The sequence below is a fragment of the Haliaeetus albicilla genome, chromosome 4 (genome assembly GCF_947461875.1).
Source record: "Haliaeetus albicilla chromosome 4, bHalAlb1.1, whole genome shotgun sequence".
In the NCBI taxonomy this organism is placed as follows: Eukaryota; Metazoa; Chordata; class Aves; order Accipitriformes; family Accipitridae; genus Haliaeetus; species Haliaeetus albicilla.
Window position 1 is genome coordinate 9,008,749 of NC_091486.1, and position 24,693 is coordinate 9,033,441.

Genomic DNA, 24,693 nt, shown 5'->3' on the forward strand with positions numbered 1-24,693 from the left:
AATCATGAAACTTTTAAATATTTTATAGCGATGTTCTAAATATTTTGTAGCAACCAGTCTTGTTCCAGCCAATGCATTTAATCTGATTCAGCCAGAAACCTCTTCTTAGCCCAATGCCTTGGCCATCCACATAACTAGATGCATTATGCTGATCAGTCACCAAAGGCCAACCTACTTAATCCTAATTATTGGATTATTTTACTTTTAAATCTTTTCAGTAGGAGACTCTTCTAATTAGTTTTCTGAACTGTGCCTAAGAACGCTTTTTTTTATAGGCAGGGATCAGACGATGTGGCAGGAAAGGTCTTGTTTCCAAACTTATACAGTGGCTGATAATGAATCAGCATTGACTTGCATCACTGGTTTCAAAACCAGCCCAGTTTATTCCAGCTCTTTGCTGGTAATAGTATGGGCAAACTGCTTTAGCTTCCCAATAACTGAGTAAATTTTAAATTAAAACCAAACAAGTACTATCAAGCTGAATGTATTCTATATGTTGATGCTTGAACTCTTCTACTGTAGGTCTTCAGTGGCTCTGTTGTTCCTAGTCTTTGAGAAGCAAATCTCATGGCTGCTGCCTGTTTCTTCTTGCCTTTGTGCTCTGGGGTTCTCTCCTCTTTGCCCTCTGTCCTCACCCACTCCTGCTGCAGTCTTTAAATGCACCTCCTTCCCAGATGTTTGTACCCTCCCTCCTACCAGCTCATGCCCTCCTGCTGTTCAGACCTTCCACTGTGGCTTTTCCATCCATCCTACATGCTGCCCACGAGTGCATGAAGCTGCATTCTCGGTAGTTGGCACAGAGACTGAATAGCATTCAGTGGTCAATGCACCTTATCAGTTGGGATGTTAATAGAAATAATACTTCAAATAGAAGATGAAGACTATTAGGAATCTCTTCGGGGCAGAGAGTTAAATTCAGTTAGTATGTGATGAGTATTTAAGAGAAGAGAATGTACTTCTTGCAGACATGTAAAATATTGAGGATCTGAAAGGACTTTCTTTTTTTCTCTATCCTTTTGCACCTTTTTTCCTAAGCCAGTCAAAATTCATGGCAATTTCTTTTTTAGCATGCAGAAATCAAGGGGATCTAGTAGGGATATGGATTTACACAGAGATGTTGAAAGTAGCTCTGCCCACTGGTTGAAGGAAGATCTGTTCAGATTTGCTCTGTTTTTCATTGTTGTAACCATTTGCTGCTATCATCAGAGAGAGACTGATGATCCACTGTTCCACCAAACAGTTCCATCTCCTGAAATGGGAGAGTGCCTTAATATAAATAAGTCTGTACATTAAGTCATTACCTCCATGACTGGTGGAAGAGGCATGGTGGAGGCCTTTTCTTATCTGCATTTTTCTGACTATTCAGTTCAATGAAAGCTTAAAATACTTCATTTCTAAAATCAACCGTGGTGCCTCCTGGGAATTTTAGTCTGAGTAACAGATGGTATTGTTTTCTTTTCTAACTAAGTCTAGGGAAAAAAAAGAATACTGAATTGCATCTCCTATGAAGCACCACAGCAGTGGTTCAGAAGTTAAATGTTTTGGGTCACGATATGCAGAGCTTCTGAGTTTTTGGCACATGTTGAAAAGGTAAAAAGTTTCGAATGGACTTTCTGCTTTCTACTATGAGATGCTGTTGAAATTTGCTAATTCAACAAAGTGCTCAACAGAATATGCTCTGACTAGTGTTCCTATTCTGTTCAGTTTTAAAACTGCATTTATTGTTTTAAGTGTGACATCACGTCATACCCCATCAACTACTTCTATAAAGGGAATTTTGCTGCGTATCAGAATTTTTCTCCTTTAGCCTGCTCATGCAGTCAATTTAGGTTTTAATAAGTTACTAGCTTTCTAGCATCAGGTATTTCAGTGCTCTTATCACACACATCAGTCTAACCAAGTGAGGTACAAGGCACATTGGAAAGGCAGAGTGAGTAACTTATGCTGTTCCTGATTTGTAGCTTCTCAAGGTAGAATGACATAAAATATCCTTTTCCAGGGCAGTGAATTCAATATCTTCCAGGTAGAAGAAACATTTCTTCTATGCAATTTTTAGTTCACATTAATATTTTAGTCAGGATACTATTTAGAAGATCCTTTAGTTTACCTATAGTGTTGATTTTTTGCCTAAATTATGGTGCATGCAGTTGTGAAAATTATAGGTAAACTATAGGATCCTCAAGATAGTATATTGAGCTCTGAAATTTTTACAAAAAAATAAGGAGAACATAGATAAGCATTTAATGTTCATTTTAGCACAACCAAATGTAATTGCATATTTTTATTGTAAAAGCAGATAAATTCAGTTTTTTCTATGATATTCCAAATTCCAGCACAATGGCTCTTTTCTTACAGTTATGTACCACAGAGAAAGCTCTGTGGTACTTACTTGGCTGACATAACAAACGCTCTTTAAATAGTTCAGAGTATTGAATATGGCTAAAAGAATAATGATTTGGTGCCAGAAGGTCTGAGAAATAGGTGTAGTCAGTGAAGAAAAGGTAAGTCACAGAAGTCAAGGAAAATCGTCTTGGTTTTATTAAACCTGTCAGATTTTCTCTATTGAAATAAATGTTAACCGTCTTCTGCAAAGAGTCCTTGCTAGGTTGCGGTGAAGGAATCTGATATTTCAGTCTGACTTTTATAATTTAAATAATGATAGTTTTTCAGTGCCCTTCTCTCCATGTATAGTGTGCCTTCTTGCACGTAATCAGTAGATAATGTAACTTACCTTTTTTAGCAATCAGGCATGTGGTACAATTGAAAAGTCACTCTCTTCGCTGAATGAAATGAGATTCTTCCAACACTATGTTATAGATCTAGGTGACTGTGTTTATCCCAACACATCTATCATTTCAGAGAGCGAGGCTCAGTAGTTTTTTTAAATAGTTTCTATCAGGTATGCATTCCAGACCCGGTTCTACACAAGCACTTCTGTGAGCCTTCTCATTGCTCACAGTGGCACTTCTTTCAGAGGAAAGATTCTGTGTGACAGAGATTTTAGAATCACGCCTTATAATTTTAATTTACATACTAATGCGTGCAATTTGGCTGACAGTAATGACAGTTGTATAGTTCATAAACTAAATAAATAGCTGCAGTTCATGTCAAACTAACATTATTAAGAAAAAAACAGTATTCTGTGGACATTCTCCACTGGCTGCATAGGAAATCCCAATTAATTTACCTCAGCTGTTAGAGCTGAATCCCTTACAACTCTTAAATAGCAAAGTAATTTCTCCCTTTTCATTTCTCTTTACTGGCCTTGGAAGGTGATGAAACAGTAATGAGGTCTGCATGGCGATGCACTTTTTCTTAATTTGATGGTGATTTCCTTTTTGTTCATCTTGTAGAAATACAGAGTTGGAGATGATAGCTGGGATTCTGGGCATGTATAGTTACGCTCATATTACTAGAATTACTGGAACTGTGCTGACTTCTGGCATATAAGGGTGTTGGCTTCTGTGTTGGCCACATGTGTCGGCCACGTGTTTAACTACACATGTGAAATCTACATGATTAACATACTCATGAAATTCAGTATTCACTGACTTTATTATGCAGCCACTTTTAATAGCCCACAGCAGAAAATACTCAAACAATTATTTTTAAGTCTGCTTAATCTGTCATGGTGACAAGCACAGATTTTAAGATTAGTTATAAATATATAAAGAGAATAGATAAATCAAATGTGGAGTAGTCTGACTTCAGTCCATTACGCATGGCTGATTTTCACTGACGGTTCTGCAGATGCCCGATTACTCACTAATTATTTAATTTCAGTGTATTGTCAAAACAGCTATACATGGCTACAATATAACCTTATATGTGTGGACATGTATACCTACATGCGTACATACATGTTATAATGTACGTTTGTCTGGCTAAGATCTACAGTACTATTAAACGCCAAGTAGAAGGAGAAGTTTGTTCTTCCGTAAGGACAATCTCTTCTTTTTTTCCTGTTTTTTTTTAATTGTATTTTTTCACATACTGCCCATCCCTGCCAGTTGTAAGTGGCCTTTCCCCATACGGGGTCAGGGAGATCCTCCATCCTGTTTCGTCTCAGGCAGAGCACCTTTCCTCTGCTTCCCACATCAAACAGCTCAAACAGGGGCTCTGCCCCAGGATAGTCTCTGTTCTGCCGTTTAGCAGTGTGCAGCTGTCACCTTCCCATTGAGACCAAGAACTGCCATCTGATCTTTTTGACGTATGTGCCCATGTTTCTTATGCAGGTGGAGAAATGATTAGATTGCCTGGCAGGGCTCTGCAGTTGCGTATGGGATATACAGGCACATAATGCCATCTAGAGGGCAGAGTTTCTTCCCTTCCTACAGGAGTACCTGTGAAAACTGCTGGCCTTCCATCACATGTGGTGACAGTGCGCATTCATCTTTGTGATTCATGCATTTTCCTAATCCTCTTCTGGTTAGTATGTACTCATACAAGGCCAACACTTGGAAATTATTTAGGAGAAGAGAAACGCTCAATTAGTAATTACAACTGTTTCCCTTTAATAAGCCTGCAGGTTTCCTTGTTGTCTTCAATCAGCCAAATGGTCTGTTCCTCCGGAATAATCCTGATTTTAAATGCTCTGGGTCTCAATGTTTAAGTTCTTTAGCGAAAAGTTATTCTAAAAAGAGGAAGCGAGTAAGACCTAGGTTTGTGATTCAGCTTTTTGGTAAAATATAAGAAAAAGAATACTTACAAATTGGTTACTTTGCTAGACAAAGTCCTCCGTAAAGTTATTGCAGCAACAGTTTCAGGTCAGCTGAAGAAATGGGTCTGAGGATTGCGCATTATGCAAGACCTGTGCATTTAGACAGAAGCAGCTAAAATCTTCTTTTCTTGTATTGCCTCTCTTCTGCTGAAATACTTCGTTAGCATTTCTCTTAACAGTTTACGGTAAGCTGGAAATGAGCAGAGACAGGCTTTTCAGTGAAGAGGTCATATGGCTGAAACAGCTAAAGTTTCTCCTTACTTGCCTCCTAATATCTCCTTCTTTTTCTTCTTTTAAACCTTATGGAGTTTGCTTCTTTAGACCCTAGACATGTGCCAGAGAAAAGCCTGTTGCCTCCCCCTTGATAATTTTTTTCAGTCCTGTATTGCATTTGCTGTCATTATACTTTAACTGCTATTACCAATAATGACAGTTGTAATAATCTTTTTCTTAAATAAGCAATGAAAGTTCTTTCTGTAACCTTAAATCTGATCTGTATCATCACGAAAACAATTGTGTTAGACATTGTAGTGTCTCAACAGTGCCATGCAGAGATAGCTGTTCCATACAGACACACATTAATTTGATTAAATTAAGGCAGGATGAGTGAAACAGAGAAAGAGGCCATGTTACAAGCTTTGTAAACAATATAGTCTTTTTATATAGTGCCCTGCCATGCAAGATAGTTCAGGTAGCAAAAGTAGCATGGCATAGTTTTCATTTGAACTTATTAACTTCTTGAAATCCAGGCTATTAGCCCCAGCAGAACAATGCATTAGCAGCCTCAGCCACCTTTAGTGGATCTTCACAGAGCTCCTTGGTGTAGTGTTGACATAACTTCACTGCTAAGGAAACAGCTTGTGTCTTCCTCTTGGCTGCTCTTGGTGTGACAGAATATATTTTTTTCCATTCCAGTGGTGGTCGTCTTTGTACTCTTTTTATCAAATATTTTGTCCTTCACAGTGACCCCAGGGTGACTATTCAAAAGTTTACCCAATTAGATGGGTAAAAACAGGTATTCTTAGTTCACTGTGAAAAATAACTTGCTAGTATTGGGCAAAACCTGTATTTTTCACAGAGAAATTGAATAGAAATAAGAGATGAGAACTTCTCATGTTTTTAAGCAACTGATTTGCCCTGCTAGTGACCTCTGCCAGGCAGGAATATTTCCCAATTGCAGGCCAACCTGACAGAGCAATAATGTGATCGATCCTAGGTATATATTACATTGCATAGTATTTCATACATTGATTTATTTTTGTTCTTTTCTCCGCATTTTCCCTTTAGGCCAATCGATTAATCACTGATACTGCTCTTGAACAGCAGCTTGGAATAAGATAACAGCAACATTTTCTCATGTTTGATACTAGTGTTAGTGTATTTGGCTGTAAAATTTGGACATGTGAAGATGGGTGCAGTTCCTGTGGCTGCGCTTGAGTTGTGCTTACTTAGGTGTGATGTGAATTTGGCTCATTATGTAGATCAAGACCGGGCTGTTGGGCTGCTGCTGCTGTGCTTTTCATGCCTGAGCTTCTTACTGGAGCACCACTGAATCCCATGAACATTGACTTAATGTATGTTACCTATGAGACTGTTACTGTCATCCAAAGCTTGTTTTTTTAAGAACTTCTACAGTTTGCTACATTGTCCCAAGGTGTGTGGTCTAAGGCTTCTCTTGGACCTCCTAGGGATGTAGTTTACCAGCAAATATGAGTACAAAGAACAAAATCTGAGATAAATTTTATATGCTGAAGAGCAAGGTTAAGTAAATAATTGGGAAGTACGTAGTATTGCACAGTAACACTTAATAATATATAATGAAAATAGAATTTACTTTCCATGTAGCTGGCTTTAATGTATATGTTTCTGTATAGTTTCATATTTTCTATTTTCATAAAGTACAAAGCTGTAAAATTATCCAAGTAAAAAAATGCCTCTGGCACATCTCTGTTGTATGTAGGAAAAAGCCTTCCCAACAGGCCTATCTTTTACTTTGGTGTTATGGGATATGTTCTTGGCCTGGCGGTTGACTTCCTTAGGTCTACCACTATTAATTTAGGATCTGAAGATAGCCTATTATAATTATTTGTCTAACTTAGCAAGCAGTGCGGCATAACAGGAGCAGATCCTCAGAGCTGAGCTGTTTGTGCTAAGAACCTGATGTCCACACTGTGTACATTTGGGGGAGTTTACTTTGGCTGAGCTCTGGTGAAGCCCAGCAATGGTTGGAGTTCCTCTTCCAATTTCATGTAAAAGAAACCCAGTCCTTTGGCTTCAAGGCCACACGGCGGTGTGAATTGTGGCCTGGTCAGTGTGATGATCAGAAAAATCACTTGAGAAGGACACTCACTGCTCATCCAAGCCAAAAAGCCAATGTAGATGCACCTGATATGAACCAGCACAATAGGAGAAATTTCATGTATCTAGTTAGGATAACATTCGGGTATTGCCACATCAGACAGTTTCTAAAGGATCCTCAGCCCTCTACATCCATCTTCTCTGAAGCGAGCACAGTCTGCAGGGCATAAAAACCAGATGCAACTCCAAACTGTTGAAGCTTTTCAAAGAGACAGAATTTGTGGTCTGGGTGGTTGTTCTTTTGAGCAAAATACAATTACTCTGCAAATTCACTATTCCACTCTAAAAGATTAAAAATTAAATTAATCAGAACTTTTAATTTAACAAATGTCAGCGCAGAAATCGACCTACCGCGTATTGCTGTGTGGAATGAGGTGCATTATTTGCTACTTACTGTGCCTATAAAAAACAAAAAAGAAAAATGTTCAAAGCTTTCAGGAGAAGCAAGGTGATGTTTGCAAATAGAGTTTTATTTCAGTTAGCAAGAAATGAACAGTAATTTTGTGATTCAGTTATTAGAAGTTAGCTATTGGCTACAAAACAATTGCTGCATGTTATATGGCATTTGATCCTATTTGTAATACAGTGCACCAATACCTGTTCTGCTTCGCTTCGCTTCGCAACTTCTAGCTGGAAGGGAGAGAAATAACTGAAGCCATCAAAATAAGTTCATTTTGAAATACCTGGGGCAGTTGACTTATGGGTGCCTTCTGATGAAGAAAGTGAAATTGCAGGAAACATTGCCTTCAGAAATAACTCACTGCTCCCATGTAGTTAAAAACAGAGAAACTTGTTAAAAATTTATGTTATGAATTGTGAAACAGTTGACATTAATAGCTTATTGTGGTGGAAACCTTTTAACTCCAAGTCTTTAAAGGAATAGAGTGAAATGATTCATCAAAGGAGAAGGAAAATAATGTGGTTTATATTCTATTATGTTTAAAAATATTTTGTGACAATATCAATTATAACCATGTAATACTTTAAATCTATTGCATAGTATAGCAAAGAAAAGTCATTCTTTTTCTCAGAATTCAAATAAAAATAAACTCAAGGGATATTTTTAAAAAGGAAATCAGTTGTATATTTTTTCCCATTTCATAAAATGTCATACCTGTTTCTCTGAAGAAGAAAAAATGAGATTTTTCCCACTTAAAGAATCATTGGATAACAGGGAACTGATATGAGTTTCCCATCACACAGCCAGTGAATGTGACATTTAAGCATATGGGATCAGTGTTTTCCAGGCTGTCAGTTTAAATCACTTTATTTCAAAATTATTTTTGTTTGAACTAAATGAAGAAACACAGGATAAATAATTGGGAAAAAAATATTTCTTGATAAAAATTCAGCATCTGCTTTGTCTGAAGACCGAGCAAAACATCTGTTGTTTCACCTTGCAGTGAGAGCCAAAATAATAACTGGTTATGGGAGACAATTAATAGTGTTGTTGATTATACATTAAAAGACGCATGGGGAAAAACCAGGAATGCATTAAAGTTTTGAATCTTCTCTTTCTACCATAAACCCCAAGGACACTTAATTGCTTAGTTTCCTGGGGGAGGGGAGTGGGTGAGTGAGGAGGAGGTTGGTGTTGGTGTTCCTTGAAGATAGTGCCAAATTTACCTCCAAATTTGAACTCTTTACTATTATTTAATAACAGCCCTTCAGTTCAGGTGCATGGAGCAGCCTAGAAGTACCAGTTATGGCATGAGGGCCATTTTTCGCATTGACCTATGAAATTATATTTCATGTTCATTCCAGTGATATTAGAAAAAATATATAAAAGCCACTTTAAAGGAGAAGAGCTGTGCTTGATAGATAGAATTTCTAGAAATTAAAAAAAAAATAATTCCTGTATGTACATATGTGTAATCCTTGGCTTCTTGGTACTTAATTTCAAGGTTTTCTACTTAATTCCATTGACTATAGTTTTTAATTTATCTTAGTTTCTAAAGAAAAAATGTCACTTTTTAAAAATTAATTAGATTCTAAAATTACTTTCTATTCCTGAATTGAATATTTTAGTGTGACCTGCCAAAATTTGAAAAGGTAAATTAAATTTGTGAAAAGGAATAGCTAAATTCTTGAATTTCAACTTTTGAAGAAAATGAGCTTAAGGTCTTTGTGGCTTATTCCTATATTTAGATACTGAATTGTGTCCTGTAAAGACAAACTGTTGGTCTCTTGGGCTGCTTTTTGCATACCCACTTCCCAGCCCCATGAATCGGTAGTAGTATTGCCTGTATTTACTATGAACATCTCAGCCAGACAAGTGGGGAGAAATAAGAAATGAGTTCTGCTGGCATAAAGTTGCCCAAAGATTAATTTTCATACATAGATCTGAAATGCCCTATTCTTTTTAAACTTTACATTAGATTAACCTTGAAGTTGAGTATGCTACTCAGGAAGGTGTGGATAATGGAAACACAGAAAGTAGAAAATTGTCACTGTGTCAGTAACCTCATGGTCAAAATGGCAAAGGTTGGAAGGCTAACTTATTTAAAGTAAATTCTGAAGTTGCCTTTCTTATTGCTTGAAAAACTCCTGAAAGTATATGAGTTTTCCTCAAGATCTGAATTTAAAAAAAAAAACAAAACCAAAACCACTCCTGTTTTGTGATTAGGCAAGTGAATTTTTTACAAAGTTGTTCCCATATGTATCATTTCAGAAGGACCCAAAGCCCTGGAAGTATTTCCACTGGTTTTAATGTCACATTTAAATTTGATCAAAATCTTCTGCAAAATGTTTCCGGACAAATCAAAGCAAATACTTTCTTTGAAAATGGCTGCACTGAGTGTTTTTCATTGAGCTTCAGTGTTGGATGTATAGATAGTCAACTAGTCTTTACTAATTTCAGAGAATTAGGATTTTCCCTGAAGAGTGTGGTCTTTTTGCAAGAAAAATTGAAACAAATGCAACTGACCAAATGTGATGCGATTAATTCATGTAAGACTTTTCAGATATTTATGTACGTGTTAAATGCAAGTTGATATTAAACACAAAATGCCCTTGAAGATGAATCAGGTCCACACTGCATGCCTTTATCTGCCTGCGTTAATTGTAAGAATCTTAGTTTCACTTACAGTTTCAGGATCTCATACTTTTTTCATGGACCAGGGGGTTTATTTTTAGTTCTTTGATAGAGGAAATAACTGCCTGTTAATATTACATGGGGAAGCACAGTAAGTCTGTCAGAGTGAAATGCTCTCAGTTCTTAAGGGAGAACAGTTCCATAAAGGAACAAATCACTTAAGAGAAAAAAAAAAGAACGAGATGGAACAGCTGCCTCTGGTTCACTGTTTGCAAGGGGAAGGATCACCAAGTGTAAATATTGGAAAATCAGAATATAAACAAATTTCATGACATGCACACGCCGTTCCTTGCATAAAAATTCAGTCTTACGTCTTACATTTGTGTGATGGCATCGTGGCCTGTAACATTGTGCCCAGCTGCACACTTCTAGGGAGACACCCTGTGCTGTTAGAACAGTGACAGTTTGGGGGAAGGTGAATGCGTTTCAGCATTCCTCCTTCCTGACTGCCCAAGTCGGTGTTGCTGTATGACAGGATTGGCATCATATAGCTTCATGGGTCTGCCTGGCTGTGAGTGAGAGGGCTTTCTCTTGTCTGGCATTGTACCCCTCATTAATAGCAGCTGCTTCTCTTTTGGCAGCCTAGGAGTATTGTTTATTGAAGGTGAGTGCCTTGGTCTCTGTGCAGAGCAATGTGTCGCACTGAGGCACACAGCTCAGCCCTTTATTCAGGGGATGAGTGATAAAAAAAAGGAGTCTTGCTGGGACTTCTGCTTTTCCATGCTTGTACTTCTATGCTTTATCAAGTGTATATGCATTATATAAAGCATCATCGTGTGGAGTATGTATGTCTTTAACTTCAGGAAATACACACAGCTTTATGCTGCCTGTCCCTGCTTATTTATATCTCTTTTACTCCTCCTCCTCAAAAACTGTTTTATATGTGATCATTTGGAAGAATTTGGGGGGGAAAAAAGGGCATCCTTCTTGATTTTAAGCTATTTGTTCAAAGGCTTTACCTGTGGGTATATTGTAAGTCTATTATGTTCTCTGTAAATAATGGTAGAATTTGCTGTTTTCTACAATTTGCATGCAGGTAAACATACAAAGCTATTATTGATATATCTGTTAGTAGCCTAGATATTTATTTGCTGGAAGATAAGCCTGGGCTTATAATGCAGTGTGTTTTGCTAGATCTATGCCTAACCTTCTCTTTAAAATGTCAACTCCAGACATTTCTGTGGTGTCAGAGGGAAAATGTTGAAGGTGTTAAAGGCTTGTCATTCATAACTACTTTAGAGTTAACCAAAATAAAATAGACAAATATTGCCATTCTTGAACCAGTTAAAAATTTCCAGCCCCAAATTCAGAAAAATAAATTAAAAAGAAGTAAAGGTATTTCACAGAGACATTCCAAGGAATATGAGATTTACTTCTAGTCATTTTTAGGAGACAGTCTCATCAACAGTGTATGAATCTCATTTGGGTTTGGTTTGTTTAATTCAGCTCCTGAAGTTCATATGTTTATCCAATATGAGTAGATTTGAAGGATTAAATTCTAGTTATTCCCTTCTTTCAAAAAGGAGGCTTCATAATTTAGGTCGTACACCCGTTGTTTCTTCCCATGGGAACTGGGAAACACTTGACAGAAAGCCTAAGAGCTCTGTGGTTATGAGCCCTGTATGGGACCCTGGCTGGGAGTCTGTCCCTGTGATCTACTGCAGATCTGCAGATAAATGAGCAAGTTCTGTTTTCTGATCTCTGGTAGCATGAAATCCCTACAATTTTTAAAGCTGTTACATCATTTCCAGTGTCAATTCACATTTAAATACATTAATTGGCTCATCAATAGTTGGTAAAACATCATATGCAGCTGCACAAACCTTGGGCTGCTTTTTGTTAGGAACATCTAAACCGAAGTTTTTATGTAATCTTAAGTGGTTAGCTTTCTGATGTTCAATAAATATCTTCTGATTTCTAGCACAGATTAGAAGGAGGAGGTAATACTGCTCTCTGTGAGGCTACAAACCCATTTTATTGGTAGCACAGCTATAGCATAGCATGGCTTGTGAGACACTGCTTTTAAGATCTGTTGGTGCCTTGTTCTAATGTCACTATGTTTTTGTGTCAGTAAAGAATGAAAAAATGTATTATTGAAATTTTGAATTGCAAGAATGATCTCTACCAGTACTGCCCATGTAAGGTTTAATGTGGCCTTTTTATAGACAGAATTATAATTAACACTTGTATGGTTCTGTATTTTATAATTTAACATCACATACATTTTGCTTTCATGCCATATTTTATCCGAATTAAGCAGTGGCTGAGTATTTCAGATAAAATGTGTCAAATGTTTTAAGTGTGGTTAAAGAGAATAGGCTATTTTATCATGCTGAAAAAAAATTGGAAAATGATGCAACTGAGAAGGCTAAGGGCCCATGTGTTTTGAAGCAAGAAGCCTGGCTGTCATCATATCACTAATTTGTCCTTTTGGGTTTTTTTCCCCCATCTCCATGAGCCAGAAGAAATAGTTAAGACTAGGACATTTGAAAAAGCATACAGCAATATTTTGTTAAGTATTAGTCCGCTAAATTCACTACTTATTTCATCAGTAACTAGCATTCTCCAGTCTCAGTTACTGTCCTGGGGACAGGGGGCCAGGGAGCAGAGCTATAGCACGTGGGCTGCAGTTCAGCAGGGAGACGCTGCATGGTTGCTCCAGTGTTGCTCTGTTGTGGAAAGTGTAAAGCAGAAGGTGGAAACATCCAAATGTTGACAGACGGGTCATGAGGTGCAGTTCCCATTTTACTCCTAGCAAAGAGCTGTCTATAGCAATATAAAAAGCACTGGAAAGTGGTCAGTGGAAATGCTTTTATAGTGCTAGAATTAAATTAAAGCTTTTGTTGCTGTAATTATGTTGATTTAAAAACACAAATGTCATTTTCAGTACTTTTAACCAGCATAACCATGGTGTTAAACTTTTCTTTTACAATTTCTTGTGTTGGTCTTTCAAAGGACAAATTTCCTTTGTAACATGGACAGAATAATACAAAGAGTTTCCTGTGACCAAAGGTATGGAGATGGTTAAGTGGTAAACTCTTCCTAGAACAGCAGCTTACCGAAAAAATGCCATAAGGACATAAGGAAAGATCGCAACAACATTACTTCTTACTTTGCCAACAACAGGCTTTGACCTAGGTTTTGACCTCTCATGTGTGCTGTATGAAGCTGTGACCACAAAAACATACAAAAGCAGAGGCTGAAAGCAAGAAAAAATTGCTGAGCACATTTGAAGTGCTTGGACAGCTGTTAATACACTGCATAGGGCATGACAAATGAGTGTCTGTGTAAATCAATAAAGCTTTCTATAAATGGACAAATGGTTTAGTATGAATAACAAAGAAGTGCACATGGTAACTGGTGTTGTAGCATTCTGTCAGGGATTTTAAAGTTCACTGTCATAACTTTGTTCCTCTTGACCTTTATTGATGATACCTTCAAAGCATGTTGAGCTGCTAACTTGACGTACAACCTTTAGACCTTCATCTCCTGCCCATGGCAGGGAAGGCATACTAGATGATCTTTAAAGGTCCCTTCCGATCCAAACCATTCTGATTCTACGATCTCCTTTTCCCTTAGTGCAAAATACATACTACTCTCTGCCTTATTCTCTCTTCCTCCTTCCATCCTTCTGTTTTTATCTCAACTCTGCAATGGTTGAGTAAGGAAAACCATCTTGTACGTGCTTCTCTTTCATTCATGCGTTCTAGTAGAAAATTCAGTGGTTTAATTCATTTCATTGTGGTTATAAAAGTGTAGAGGATTGTCTGTTGGAGACTTCCTAGTAGGTACATGAAATAATTCTTCACTTAAAGATCCCCATGCACCAAATACATCCTAATTCATAAATCTTTGGAACAGGCTAGCTAGATAACAAAATGTTGTTCCTGTTCTCTTGACTTAAAAAATCAAGGCACAGAAAGGTAAAGTTTAAACTTCTTGAAAAACACTTCAGGGACTTAAATCCAAATCTTATTTTCAAACATGATTTAAGCACTTCAGTTCACTCTTTCAAGAAGCACACAGAAATGGCTTTTGCAGGATGTTAAGTGAAAGTTGTCCTCTAAAGTGCCACTTAGAGAGGCAGATCTGGAGGAGATATGGATGTCTCGTGACATTCTCAGACATGAGATTGTGTCTGCCACTTCTACCAAACACAGATAAATGTTGAACAAAGTATAGTTAGTACACAATCCTTAACCTGTTGTAATAATCCTCTCTAAAAGAGTTAAAAAGGAAGAGGAGAGAATGAAGAAATCATCCTAAATGTCTGTAGCAATGTAAGAATATATATATTAAGTATATATGTATTACAGCTCTTTGTAGTCTGGTGCTGTTATTCAGCTGAAAGGTGCCATCATCTATGACTGTAGGTGAGGACTGAACCCCCCAAAAAGTATCAGATTTGGCGCAATGAAACTGGTGGGAGATCTCATGCTCTGACGATGTGACTGTGAGCTAGAAGGGAGCAGAGCACTTTTTGGCTCAGAGCCTGCTGATAATGAATACTTTTGGGGAGACAAGAAGTCTGGCTGGTTTGGGGCAGTGTGGTGGGGGGCTTGTATTTGGTTTTTTCCTATGATGCAAAAAGCTGTAGCGTCTTTTGTTGTTCATTACCAAAAAAGTAAATACGACCACATTAAGGATATCTTTGAGATGCATTTTAGACTTTAGGTGAAAATGCATTTTCCCAAGAATTTAAAGTTTAGGTGGTTGTACTGCCTGAGTGGATGCTTCCTGTGTTTTGGTGTTAAGGGTATACTAAAGTTAATTATCATGACCATTTTAGAACTTTTTTTAAGAATTGCAATTAATTGGCCTGCCTTTACTGATCCAGTGTTAACACGTTTATAGAAACATGAATAAGGCTAAGGCTGCCGTCTGTCTTGTTTCTTCTATGGCACAAATCATTGTGAACCAAGGAACTTTCCCTTGCCCCAAAGAAATTTTTAAGGAAACACTGTGTATCATGAAACAAATAAGAGTTTGTTTTGTTGCACCTGACTTGCATCTATATTCATGTGAAATAAATGGCAAATTCTTACTGACTTTAACAGGACCACGACTAGACCTCAGTGCATCAGGTGTGTAGTCTGTCTGTTACTAGCCTTGAATAAAGCTGTGCAAACAGCTGCCCCACAGGAGAAAATACAGTGTTCTTCAACATCTAGGAAGGAGAAAGTTCTTAGCTGACCTAAAGATAATATTCATCATTACTAGGGCTATGGTTTCCATCCTGAGAAAGGGACTAAAATCAGAGCAAAGTCACTCACAATGACTGTAATGGAATCAATACAAGGCAACCTCTTTTTATAAAGCAGTCTGAAGTTTTCACTTTCAAATTAATTTTCCATAAACACAGTCTCACAATTCAGAGCAAAGTTGTCTCTAATTTAGGCAGCTGAAGGCAGTTTAGCATTAACCAAGTCATTACTGAAATCTTCAAATTTTCCTATGTTTGGAGAGGCTCTTGTGCAAAATAATTTCTTCCAAATTGGAACGAGGAAGTACCTCTGTTTTGACATTTTAGGATCCTTGAATCTATAATGATCCAAAGGCAACATGTAGTGTTTCATTTAATGGTAAGTTAGGCCACAGTTACTTTTGGCTGACTGAATGGTACTGTGCTTTGAGAGCTGACCCCCCAAGAAAAGACATTCTTGCCTGTAGGGGCTGGTGGCAGGCATTGAAGGTTGCTTGCCTGCAGCAGTTTGCTGGGCTGCATCACTTTCAGTGTTTGTGAGGCTGAGGGACAGAGATGGTTTATTTCTATGTGTAGCATAAAATATACATAAATTCCTAGAGGACAGCTATGCCTAAAACTGGAAATTACTGTAGAAATCAGTTGATATCCAAGAGTACTGTTCTCAGTAAGCTATTTTTTTTCCTGCGTGGTCCCCTGCTTGGTTATGTATGGGAGAAGTGACTGCATTAGGGGTCAGGACTTCTCTTCCACTGCCTCTGGGTGCCTGCAAGTGTGCAATAGCTTTCAAGCTGTGAGAAGCGTTGACTTCTTATTGCGGCTTAGCCTAGTGTAAGTATGGCCTGAAAATAAAAATGAAAATAAAATGTAATAGTGGTTTCCTCCAAGGAGACCTACTTTGCTTAACTGGAAAAAGATGCCTAGGATATGCAATACTGGAGGTAGGCAGATCCCTCTGAGTGAAAATTGGGTAGACTTAAAATAACATCAAAACCAAGTGGTTTCTATTAAATAAATGAATGTTTGGATAAGGAGGGGTTTTGAGGCCACAAGTGCTATTACAAATTTTCCAAATAAATACTTTGGGGGGAATGAGGATTATTACCAAGTATTCAGTTGCAATATAGAGTGATGTAGTATATCAAGTACTGGTTTTCCCATGTTGTGGGAACTGGCACGGGATCTTGAGCAAAGTCAGTCAAGTGTTCCTTTCTAGACCAGTCCTCATTACATAAATGCGAAATAAATAGGCATGATTTGCTTGGCAATCATGAAGCACAGAAGTCAAGCTAACATTGACTGCATTACATCTTTTCACTACACTTTCGAAGCCAGTGGTGTGAAAAAGCGTTTTATTATACAGATGTTTCCACTGTGGCTTGATAAGAGAGGAAATGTAACATTTATTTATAATGCTGTCAAGTTCAGATTTCCTAATTTTGGTAGCCTGTTTGTAAAGGAGTAGCTCACTGAAATCAGAGATTCAGCTAACAGATCCAAGAAGACTTAGTTTCTATTTTATAGCCTTACAACATTCAGAAAAAAATTGGAATAAGAGAAATACAGGGAGCTCTTGGGGTATTTTGTATAGTACAACTGTGTGTTGTAGTTCTTTTAGACATCTCTATATGGGAGCAGTCTGCCCTAAGTACTTTAGGATAAAATCATGCAATATCTTTTTATGTTAGTGAAAATGAAAATTAAAAAAATTAAACCCATAGATATACCAACATGTGTGAGTTAAAGGCTGTGCAGACTAATCCTTTAATGATTGCTTCGAAACAGTAAGACGAAGTTATTTTGGATGGCATTTTAGGGTGATACTCATAGAGAAAACATCTGAAAATCTTTAACTCAAATACATTTTTATGTAGCAATCATATCTTTATTTTTATCAATCAATCTGCAAGAATGTGTCTGTAAAAGCAAACTGGTAACTGTATGTGATAGCCTCTTCGGTATGGAGGACTATTTACCCTCCAGGTTCTGATTTCTTACTGCTGCTTTTTGTTTTGTGGTTTCTGCTTCTACTTTGATACTTGCTTCTGCATCTGTACTTTTTGCTGCCTCATCTCACAGTGCTCTCTGCAGGATCACCCATAGACTTTTTATAGCCATATGTTGAATCCATTGGTAAGTGACATTGTGAAAATATGATGCAGAGCATTTTACCATCTTTGCTGGCTTTGATTGTACCCTCAAGATAAAGCACTGATTCCATACGTTGTTTATTTAGACTTGTAAATAAGTAAACTCTATATGCCCTTGTTTCTTACCACCCATTTATTCTTTACTCTCTTTCAATATGCTGGATAATTATGTACGTTAACTTTTTCTTCCTAATCTTATTTTTAGGATTTAGCTGAATTTGAAATTGTTATTAATGAATCAATTTATTGAACTTTGGGATTTTCATTTTGTTGAATCATTGACTTTTCTTAACTAGGAAGAGCAAACTGTGCATCTTTCAACAGAATCTTTCCCTACAGTACATTACGTTAAATTTTTCTCTAAAATTATAAATGTTAACTGTATTTATGGCTGTTGTTTTATATAACCACAATTCTTTCAAAACAGCATTTTTTTAACTTTCATAGGTTGACAGAAGGTTAAAGTGAAGCAAGTAATGTAAATTGTATAATAGTTGTAATTATGTGAATGCATTGATTTTGGTGTTATAGTTACGTGATGTGAAGTTATGCATGGGAGGCAGAGAGGTTTCTAGACCCAGTTTTAACTCATGGATTTTTATGTATTGTTTTAGTTTCTCAGTCTTGAAGAGAAGACTAGTTGAAACTTGCTCTGATGCAACTGTATACGGTGCACCTTAGAGATTTTCCTTTTCCAATACTGTAAGAATTCCTAAAGTCGAGTCATAATATATAGAAAAATACATTGATTTACTGTAATTTACATACCAGATTGTGCCATTTTGAAGTTTGCACTATGCAAAAATATAAGTGTAGTGGAAATTAAAGATAGATGAGAGGTACTACTATACATGAAGCTTTATCACATTTAAACTGACATATGTGAGGGAAAAAAATTCTGATTTTAAGATTGCATTTAGATGTAGTAAAATACCTCTCTCACTCTTGAAATGACAGGATTTGTTTTTTAAGTAAAGACTAATAAATTTATCTGGTTCAGTTAAAGGGTGTAATTCATCCGTTAGCTGCAGTATGACCATTGCATCTGGAGTTACCCACTGCAAAAATCAGGCTTATGAAGACCTGCCACGGTTAAAAGTTTACATAAGATTGCTTTTGTTTCCTTTGAATAGTAGCTGCCACTGTTTGCTTCCAAGTGGCTTTCTCAGATAGCAAGTTTACTGTAAACAGAAAAGGGGGAAGAAGAAAAGATAAACCAATATCTTATATAATGTTTCATTGCCAACTGTATTGCACCTGACAAGATGAGAGCATGGACATACTTGGAATATCTGCTCTGATATTGTTCTAAATTGTAATGCATGGTGTGAATAATCTCATAAATGAATGTCGCTTCTGTTTTTACTCAAAATACTAACTTGTAGCAAAATAAATTGTATGGTGCTTTTTATTCTGGATCTTGAAAAAGCCCACAAAGTAAGCACCGTGAGAATTTTTATGAATTGTCATGTAGTACAAGATGGCTTTTGATTAATTTACATATTTATTTATTTATTCTATTTTACTGTAGGCAGAGAATTCAGCACTGGCTCTGGAAAATGAAAATCAGAGGGAACAGTATGAAAGATGTCTTGATGAGGTAAGGTAGATAAAAAGGTTGTTCTTACCTGGTACTATAATTAAATTAATAGAAATGAATCTCTCCTTCTCTTACAAGGTTGACATTGTTCTGCAATTTTCTAGTATTACCTCATTCTAATTAATTCCAAGAACATGTATCTGGCAGTCACAGATATTGTTCTCCATGACCTCTGCTGTAAATCCTGTTTTGACCACACCTCTTCACCAAAAAGTTGATATCCCTGTGACCAGTATCTGGAACTGGTTTGCTTTCATTAGGAGGAGAAAATGATTATTTGCCTCTGTAGAGTGGAACACAGGTGGCAGTGGCTTCTTCCATCAAAAGTCCCCCAGCTTTCCTGTGCAATGTATTCCGTAACCAGGGATTTTAGTCTCTCAGCCCCGCCTTTGGATTACATACACAGCTTTTTATGCTGGGTTTTTTCTAGCTGTTGGCTTATTTCTACTACATGGCTCAGCTTCTGATCAGACCTTCCAGTTACAGCTACAATATAATTCACCCATCAGTTACTGTCTGAGCACTCCAGCAATGCTTACTGTTCCAGAAATGTCTAGGATCTTCTATTGCATGCAGCTTTCTCCATATATATACTGATGCTTACTTGTTCCTCGCATTTATCCTGAAATAAGGCTCTTCAGTATACGCAAGAGTTTAAAATAGTTTCAAGACTTTTAGTAGCTTAAAATGTTACTTAGTAGAAATCATTTACCCATTCCATAATAAGAATGCGTAGTAGCATAAGTAGTTAGCTAACATGCAAACAAAACAAAACAAAAACTACACCACCTTCTCAGCTGTACCTCTGAGAAAAGAGTGCATGACTGTGCAAGCCACACATAGCAGATGTCTTCATACCAGGTTTTTTAATTTTTAATCAGCATTTGCTGAAGTGTTGCTGGCATGAGCAATACAGCTCTGGTACAAGAAGCCTCCAGTTTAGTGCAAATTTTCATCAGCAAATCCGCACTTTTGCCACTATAGCATATTTTTATCAGGGAGCTGGAGTAAAAGACTTGCAGATGCACTTTCCCACTAGGTTATGCTCTGCCTGTTCTGTGGCACTGGGGTACCAGCAGAGCCTTGGTCTGCATTGGCCTGAGTCACTGCATTCAGTGCACACTTGCATGATATTTGGATATCTTGGTGGTAAGGATGAAATTACCATATAATTACTTACTTTAGTTTAAATTACAGAGCTTAACGTAAAATTATTTTCTGATTGTCTAGGACAAAATCTGCCTACATAATTAATTTTGGAAATGAGTAAAGCTCCACAACTATCCATTCCAGCAAAACACTCCATACAGATTATAAGGACAGAAGTTATGGGGGGTTTGTGTTTGCAGTAAGATGATGGATTTCTGATCCAGGGTTGTGTTTTTTACACGCTGCTGCAGTTTAAAGAGCGAATAATTATATCAAACTATGCTCTGAACTCTATTATCTTCAACATTACATTGGCTGTTTTCAGTTCTTCCATATTATCACAGCTGTATCCATCTTCTCCCACTGTGTCAACTTTTCCAGGAGAAAGTGTTCGTCATCACCTGTGGTTTTGTGCTTCCCTGCTTTATTTTTTGGTTGCTTATCTTTTTCCTTTTTTTGTCTTCTATTTTGTGTGCAGTGACTTCTCTTGTCCTTCCCCATGGCTTGGTATCACTTTTTTCTTCTTCTTCCCCTTTCCGCCCCCACAATGCTTGGCAGTGGCACTGTAGCCAGCGTTGTTTTAGCTGACACAAACTTGGACCTAATCCTTTTTGATCACTGAGGTGAAGAAGTTGTTGCCAGTGACTCAGGCAATAAAACCATGTTTAACAATTGCAAGTTCTGCAGGAGTCCCAGATTAGCACCCACCTGAGCACACTCCCTTGGTGGAGCTTCACAAGAGATCGCACATTCTCACCCTACTTCATTACAGTAACGTTAAAGAGGATGGGAGATGAGACATAAATGTAATTAGTGAATAACCCAATCAATGATTGTGAGAACCTTTATTTCCAACCAGAGTCTTCTGAGGATGTGTTGTATGTGACAAAGTCCTTTCCAAACAGGGATTCTTACTGGAGATCTTAAGAAAATAAAATGCTTTCCATTAATATTTTTATGGGAAAAAAAAAAAGTCTTCAACTTGAAAATTTTTTTCCTTTAAGATTTTAAGTCTGATGCTTCCTCTGTTCATAACTCACCTTACACCAACCCCACTTCTTGAAGGTGAAAATCTCTTCAGACCTTCCCTAGTTTGGGCTGCAGGACTTCTTCAGCAGTTTTTAGGAGCAGATGTATCCTCTACAGCTATGTATCTGTCTGTGCTGCAGCTCCATTTTGCCCCAGGGAGACCTGATGGGTTTAAAGAGAAGAACACAGATGTTCCTGAGAACACAAGGCTGTGATCACACCCAAACCTGAGAGAGCTAAGCCTGCCACCAAAAAATTTGAGTGCCTACTACAACCATTATTTTAATTTTGCCTCTGCAGTCCAATTAGTTATGAGTGTACTGAACTTCTCCTGGGCTGATATACAAGGAGAGCTTACCTCCAAAACTAATACCTAGCCATTCTGGCTATTTACATGTTTGGGATGCTTGCAAGGCCCTTGAGGTAATGAAGGTTGGGAACATTGTTTGATAACTCTTGGGAGAATGCTGCCATCTTCCACTCATCATTAAGCATCCTCAAATTGCAGCTTCTCTCCCCTGGGCACAGGCAAACTCTGCTCAGGGCACTCAAGCATTATTTAATCTGGCCACCCTGCCAGTAGTGTCCCTGCTTGGTCCCTCAGGCCTCTACAGCAATGTGATAAGGACATTTGCTATGCATAGTGTGCTTTCTGCTGAGGTGTTGGTGGCCATTAAGCTGCATATGAAAGAAGTAAAAATAACCACCATGATTTTTCTGTCTGTGATGCGTGACAAGATACCAGAGCTGAGTTTTTAAAGTTATGCCTGCCATTATTTTCTCTTGTTTTTCTTTTTTTATATCAATTGTTTTACATAGTTCTTGTCATTCATATAATGTCCCACATTTAATATTGTATGAATGCTTGCACCTGTGACTTAAAAATGCATGCTCTGTAATCATTTTCATGGTAAAATTCAGTGAAAGTCAAATGTTCATAGAGATGAAATCTGAAAAGATTATGGGTCAAGCTGAAGTGAGTCCTTTATGAATTTTAATAAATATTCACTTTTAAAGTAATTGTTCATCTCTGAAGTGTACATATAAACAACTTTAGGACAGTATTTAGAAGAAGGTGTCATTGAAATGTTCCAGTACTTGATAAATAAGAAAAGAACTCATTTAATTTCAGAAATACTCCATAAACGTATATTTCTATCTCTGAAAAATTTAATGCAAATACCAGGATTGTCGTCTTGTGCCTTTGGGGTTTGAGGTTAACATACTTAATCCTAGTTTCCTATCCTAGAATTCAGCTGTCAGTTTATTGGTAAGTGGTAATGTCATGTTTATTCACATCACTGTGCCAGCTGAGATTTCTGTCAAGCTTTACCACACTTACATGCAGGAAATTATGCAACTTAGGGTAGGTGATATTTTTGCTGATGTGTTAAGAATTAGCTAATCAAAAATACAAAGTTATCTTAAAAAGGCATTCTATTTTTAAGATTTGAATAAAATATAAGACCTTTTATTTTAGTACACTTGAAATCTCTTTGTGCGTGTGAACATACGTTAAAGGCTGCTGTGTAAAATCTCCATACTTGTAAAAGGTATAATAGATGTTACACGAGGGTCTCTTTTCTTTGATTCATTCTTTTATACCTTTTCTATTAAGACTACTTTATAACATGCATATGTAAACATAATTGTGTAAGGAAAAAGTGAAGCTGGATCTTTTATCTCTTTTATTGCAATCCATAAAAGGAAACCTCACCTAAAGATCTTGGCTATTAAGTTCAAAGGAAAGTCAGGCAGTGTGAAGGCAAGCAGTGTCATCTCCTACATAACAGCAAACTAAGGAACTGGCCATCTCTATTCTATTCCTTGTTTCACCTTGATTAATTGCATGAATCATAGGTCAAGTCATTTTACAGCCTGCTTTTTACTGGTATTGAGCCGCAGTTCTGCCTCGTATCAGTGGGAATTTCGTATATTCTGCACCTCAGAAGTCAGTCCCTCTGCCTTCAATGATCTCGGTTTCTGAAGTTTTTGGTAGTTGTGACTGTCAGGTTTGTAGTGCTGGCTGTGTTGTTCATTCATATCTGTGGTGTCTCTTGATACCTGCAAGTAAAACTGAAGTAGATCTGCTAGTTTAGCAGTTTATTTCCATCTGGACCTTAGTGCTGTTGTAGGAGTGGAATGGCAACCTCATTTGAAATGCAAAAGTTTGGATACGATTCCACTTATTGACTGCTAAATTAATTTTAGTAACTGCAGAACATTTCACTGAAGGCTTCCCACCTCTGTTCCTGCTGAAAACCAAGAATACAGACCTGAAAATCTTGGAATGGTAATAGCAACACAGTTTGCCAAGTTGCTAGATACTAGAATAAAATAACCTCATTTTCTAAAGAAACTAGTTACATATCTCACTTATTGAGGTCTGTGGGAGCTATGGATCACTGGCAGGTACTTTCATTTAGATACCTAACTTCATACACTCAAAGCTAGAAAATTTGTCACATATGCATCGGCAAGTTCAGGTTTTTTCCCATTTGGAAGGTTATGCCATTTACACTCCTCTGTGCAATATATAAAGCTATACGAGTAATTTTGTAGGCTACTCTGTTGTGAGTGACTAGTACACACTTCAAAGAACCTTTTAGTTCTTCCTTGGTAAAGTAACTCCGTGTCAGAAAGTAAAGAAATAATGTATTCGATATGGTTTGTTCAATTTTCAGGTAGAGCAAACAGACGTTAAAAGTACATGCCAGAAGGAACACTGTCAGATGTAGATACTTAAAGCCTATAGGGCAAGGCACATGGTTTTTCAAAACTGTAACGTATTTACTTCTGTTGCTTATTACTGTTCTAATATTAGTCTGTGTGTTCTGCTAAATCATGTATAGAGCTATTTTATGGGACCATTGTTCCACGAGCTGCCTTAAGTTAGGAACCAGTTTGGAGAAAAAAATTGATACTAGGCAATTTTATGAGAGTATGAATCAAATGTAACTTTTGGATCTAACAGAATTGAATTTTTTACAGAAGTGAATTAGCTTCAACTCTTTCCTCACAACTCAGTTCACATCAATGGTGTGGGGGCTTTTCTTTAATTTGCCAAGAGTAAGAATCAATGCAGATTTGGTGATATCTGCATATGCTTTACTGTAATTTCTGAAAGCAAAAACGAAACCAGAAATCATAACTACTGTCTCTTTGCACAGAGTGAGATCTGTAGTTGCTCTAAGTGCAAGAGCAAAAATATAGGCAAACACATTGTGTGATAACATATGCATATATAGTTTTAAATTACATTAGAAATGTAACATACAAGTTAGACACCATCAACAGAAAATTTTATCTCAGTCCCTCTTTCTGTCCCTCCTTCCCCTTCCCTGCCCCTATGCCTGCTGGTAAATATAAATTGGAAAGGATGTATAAAAT

The 24,693-nt window shown here is 37.2% G+C and overlaps 1 protein-coding gene across 16 annotated transcripts in view; it reads left to right on the forward strand.

The window, feature by feature from the left end:
- The window catches only part of NCKAP5 (NCK associated protein 5), a 392,323-nt gene that overhangs the window by 271,040 nt on the left and 96,590 nt on the right, over positions 1–24,693 (forward strand). For all 16 annotated transcript variants that reach the window (XM_069780847.1, XM_069780846.1, XM_069780848.1 and 13 more), the window contains one exon: positions 19,057–19,125. In XM_069780847.1, the coding sequence (XP_069636948.1) occupies positions 19,057–19,125 (69 nt within the window). The remainder of the gene's footprint in view (positions 1–19,056; positions 19,126–24,693) is intronic.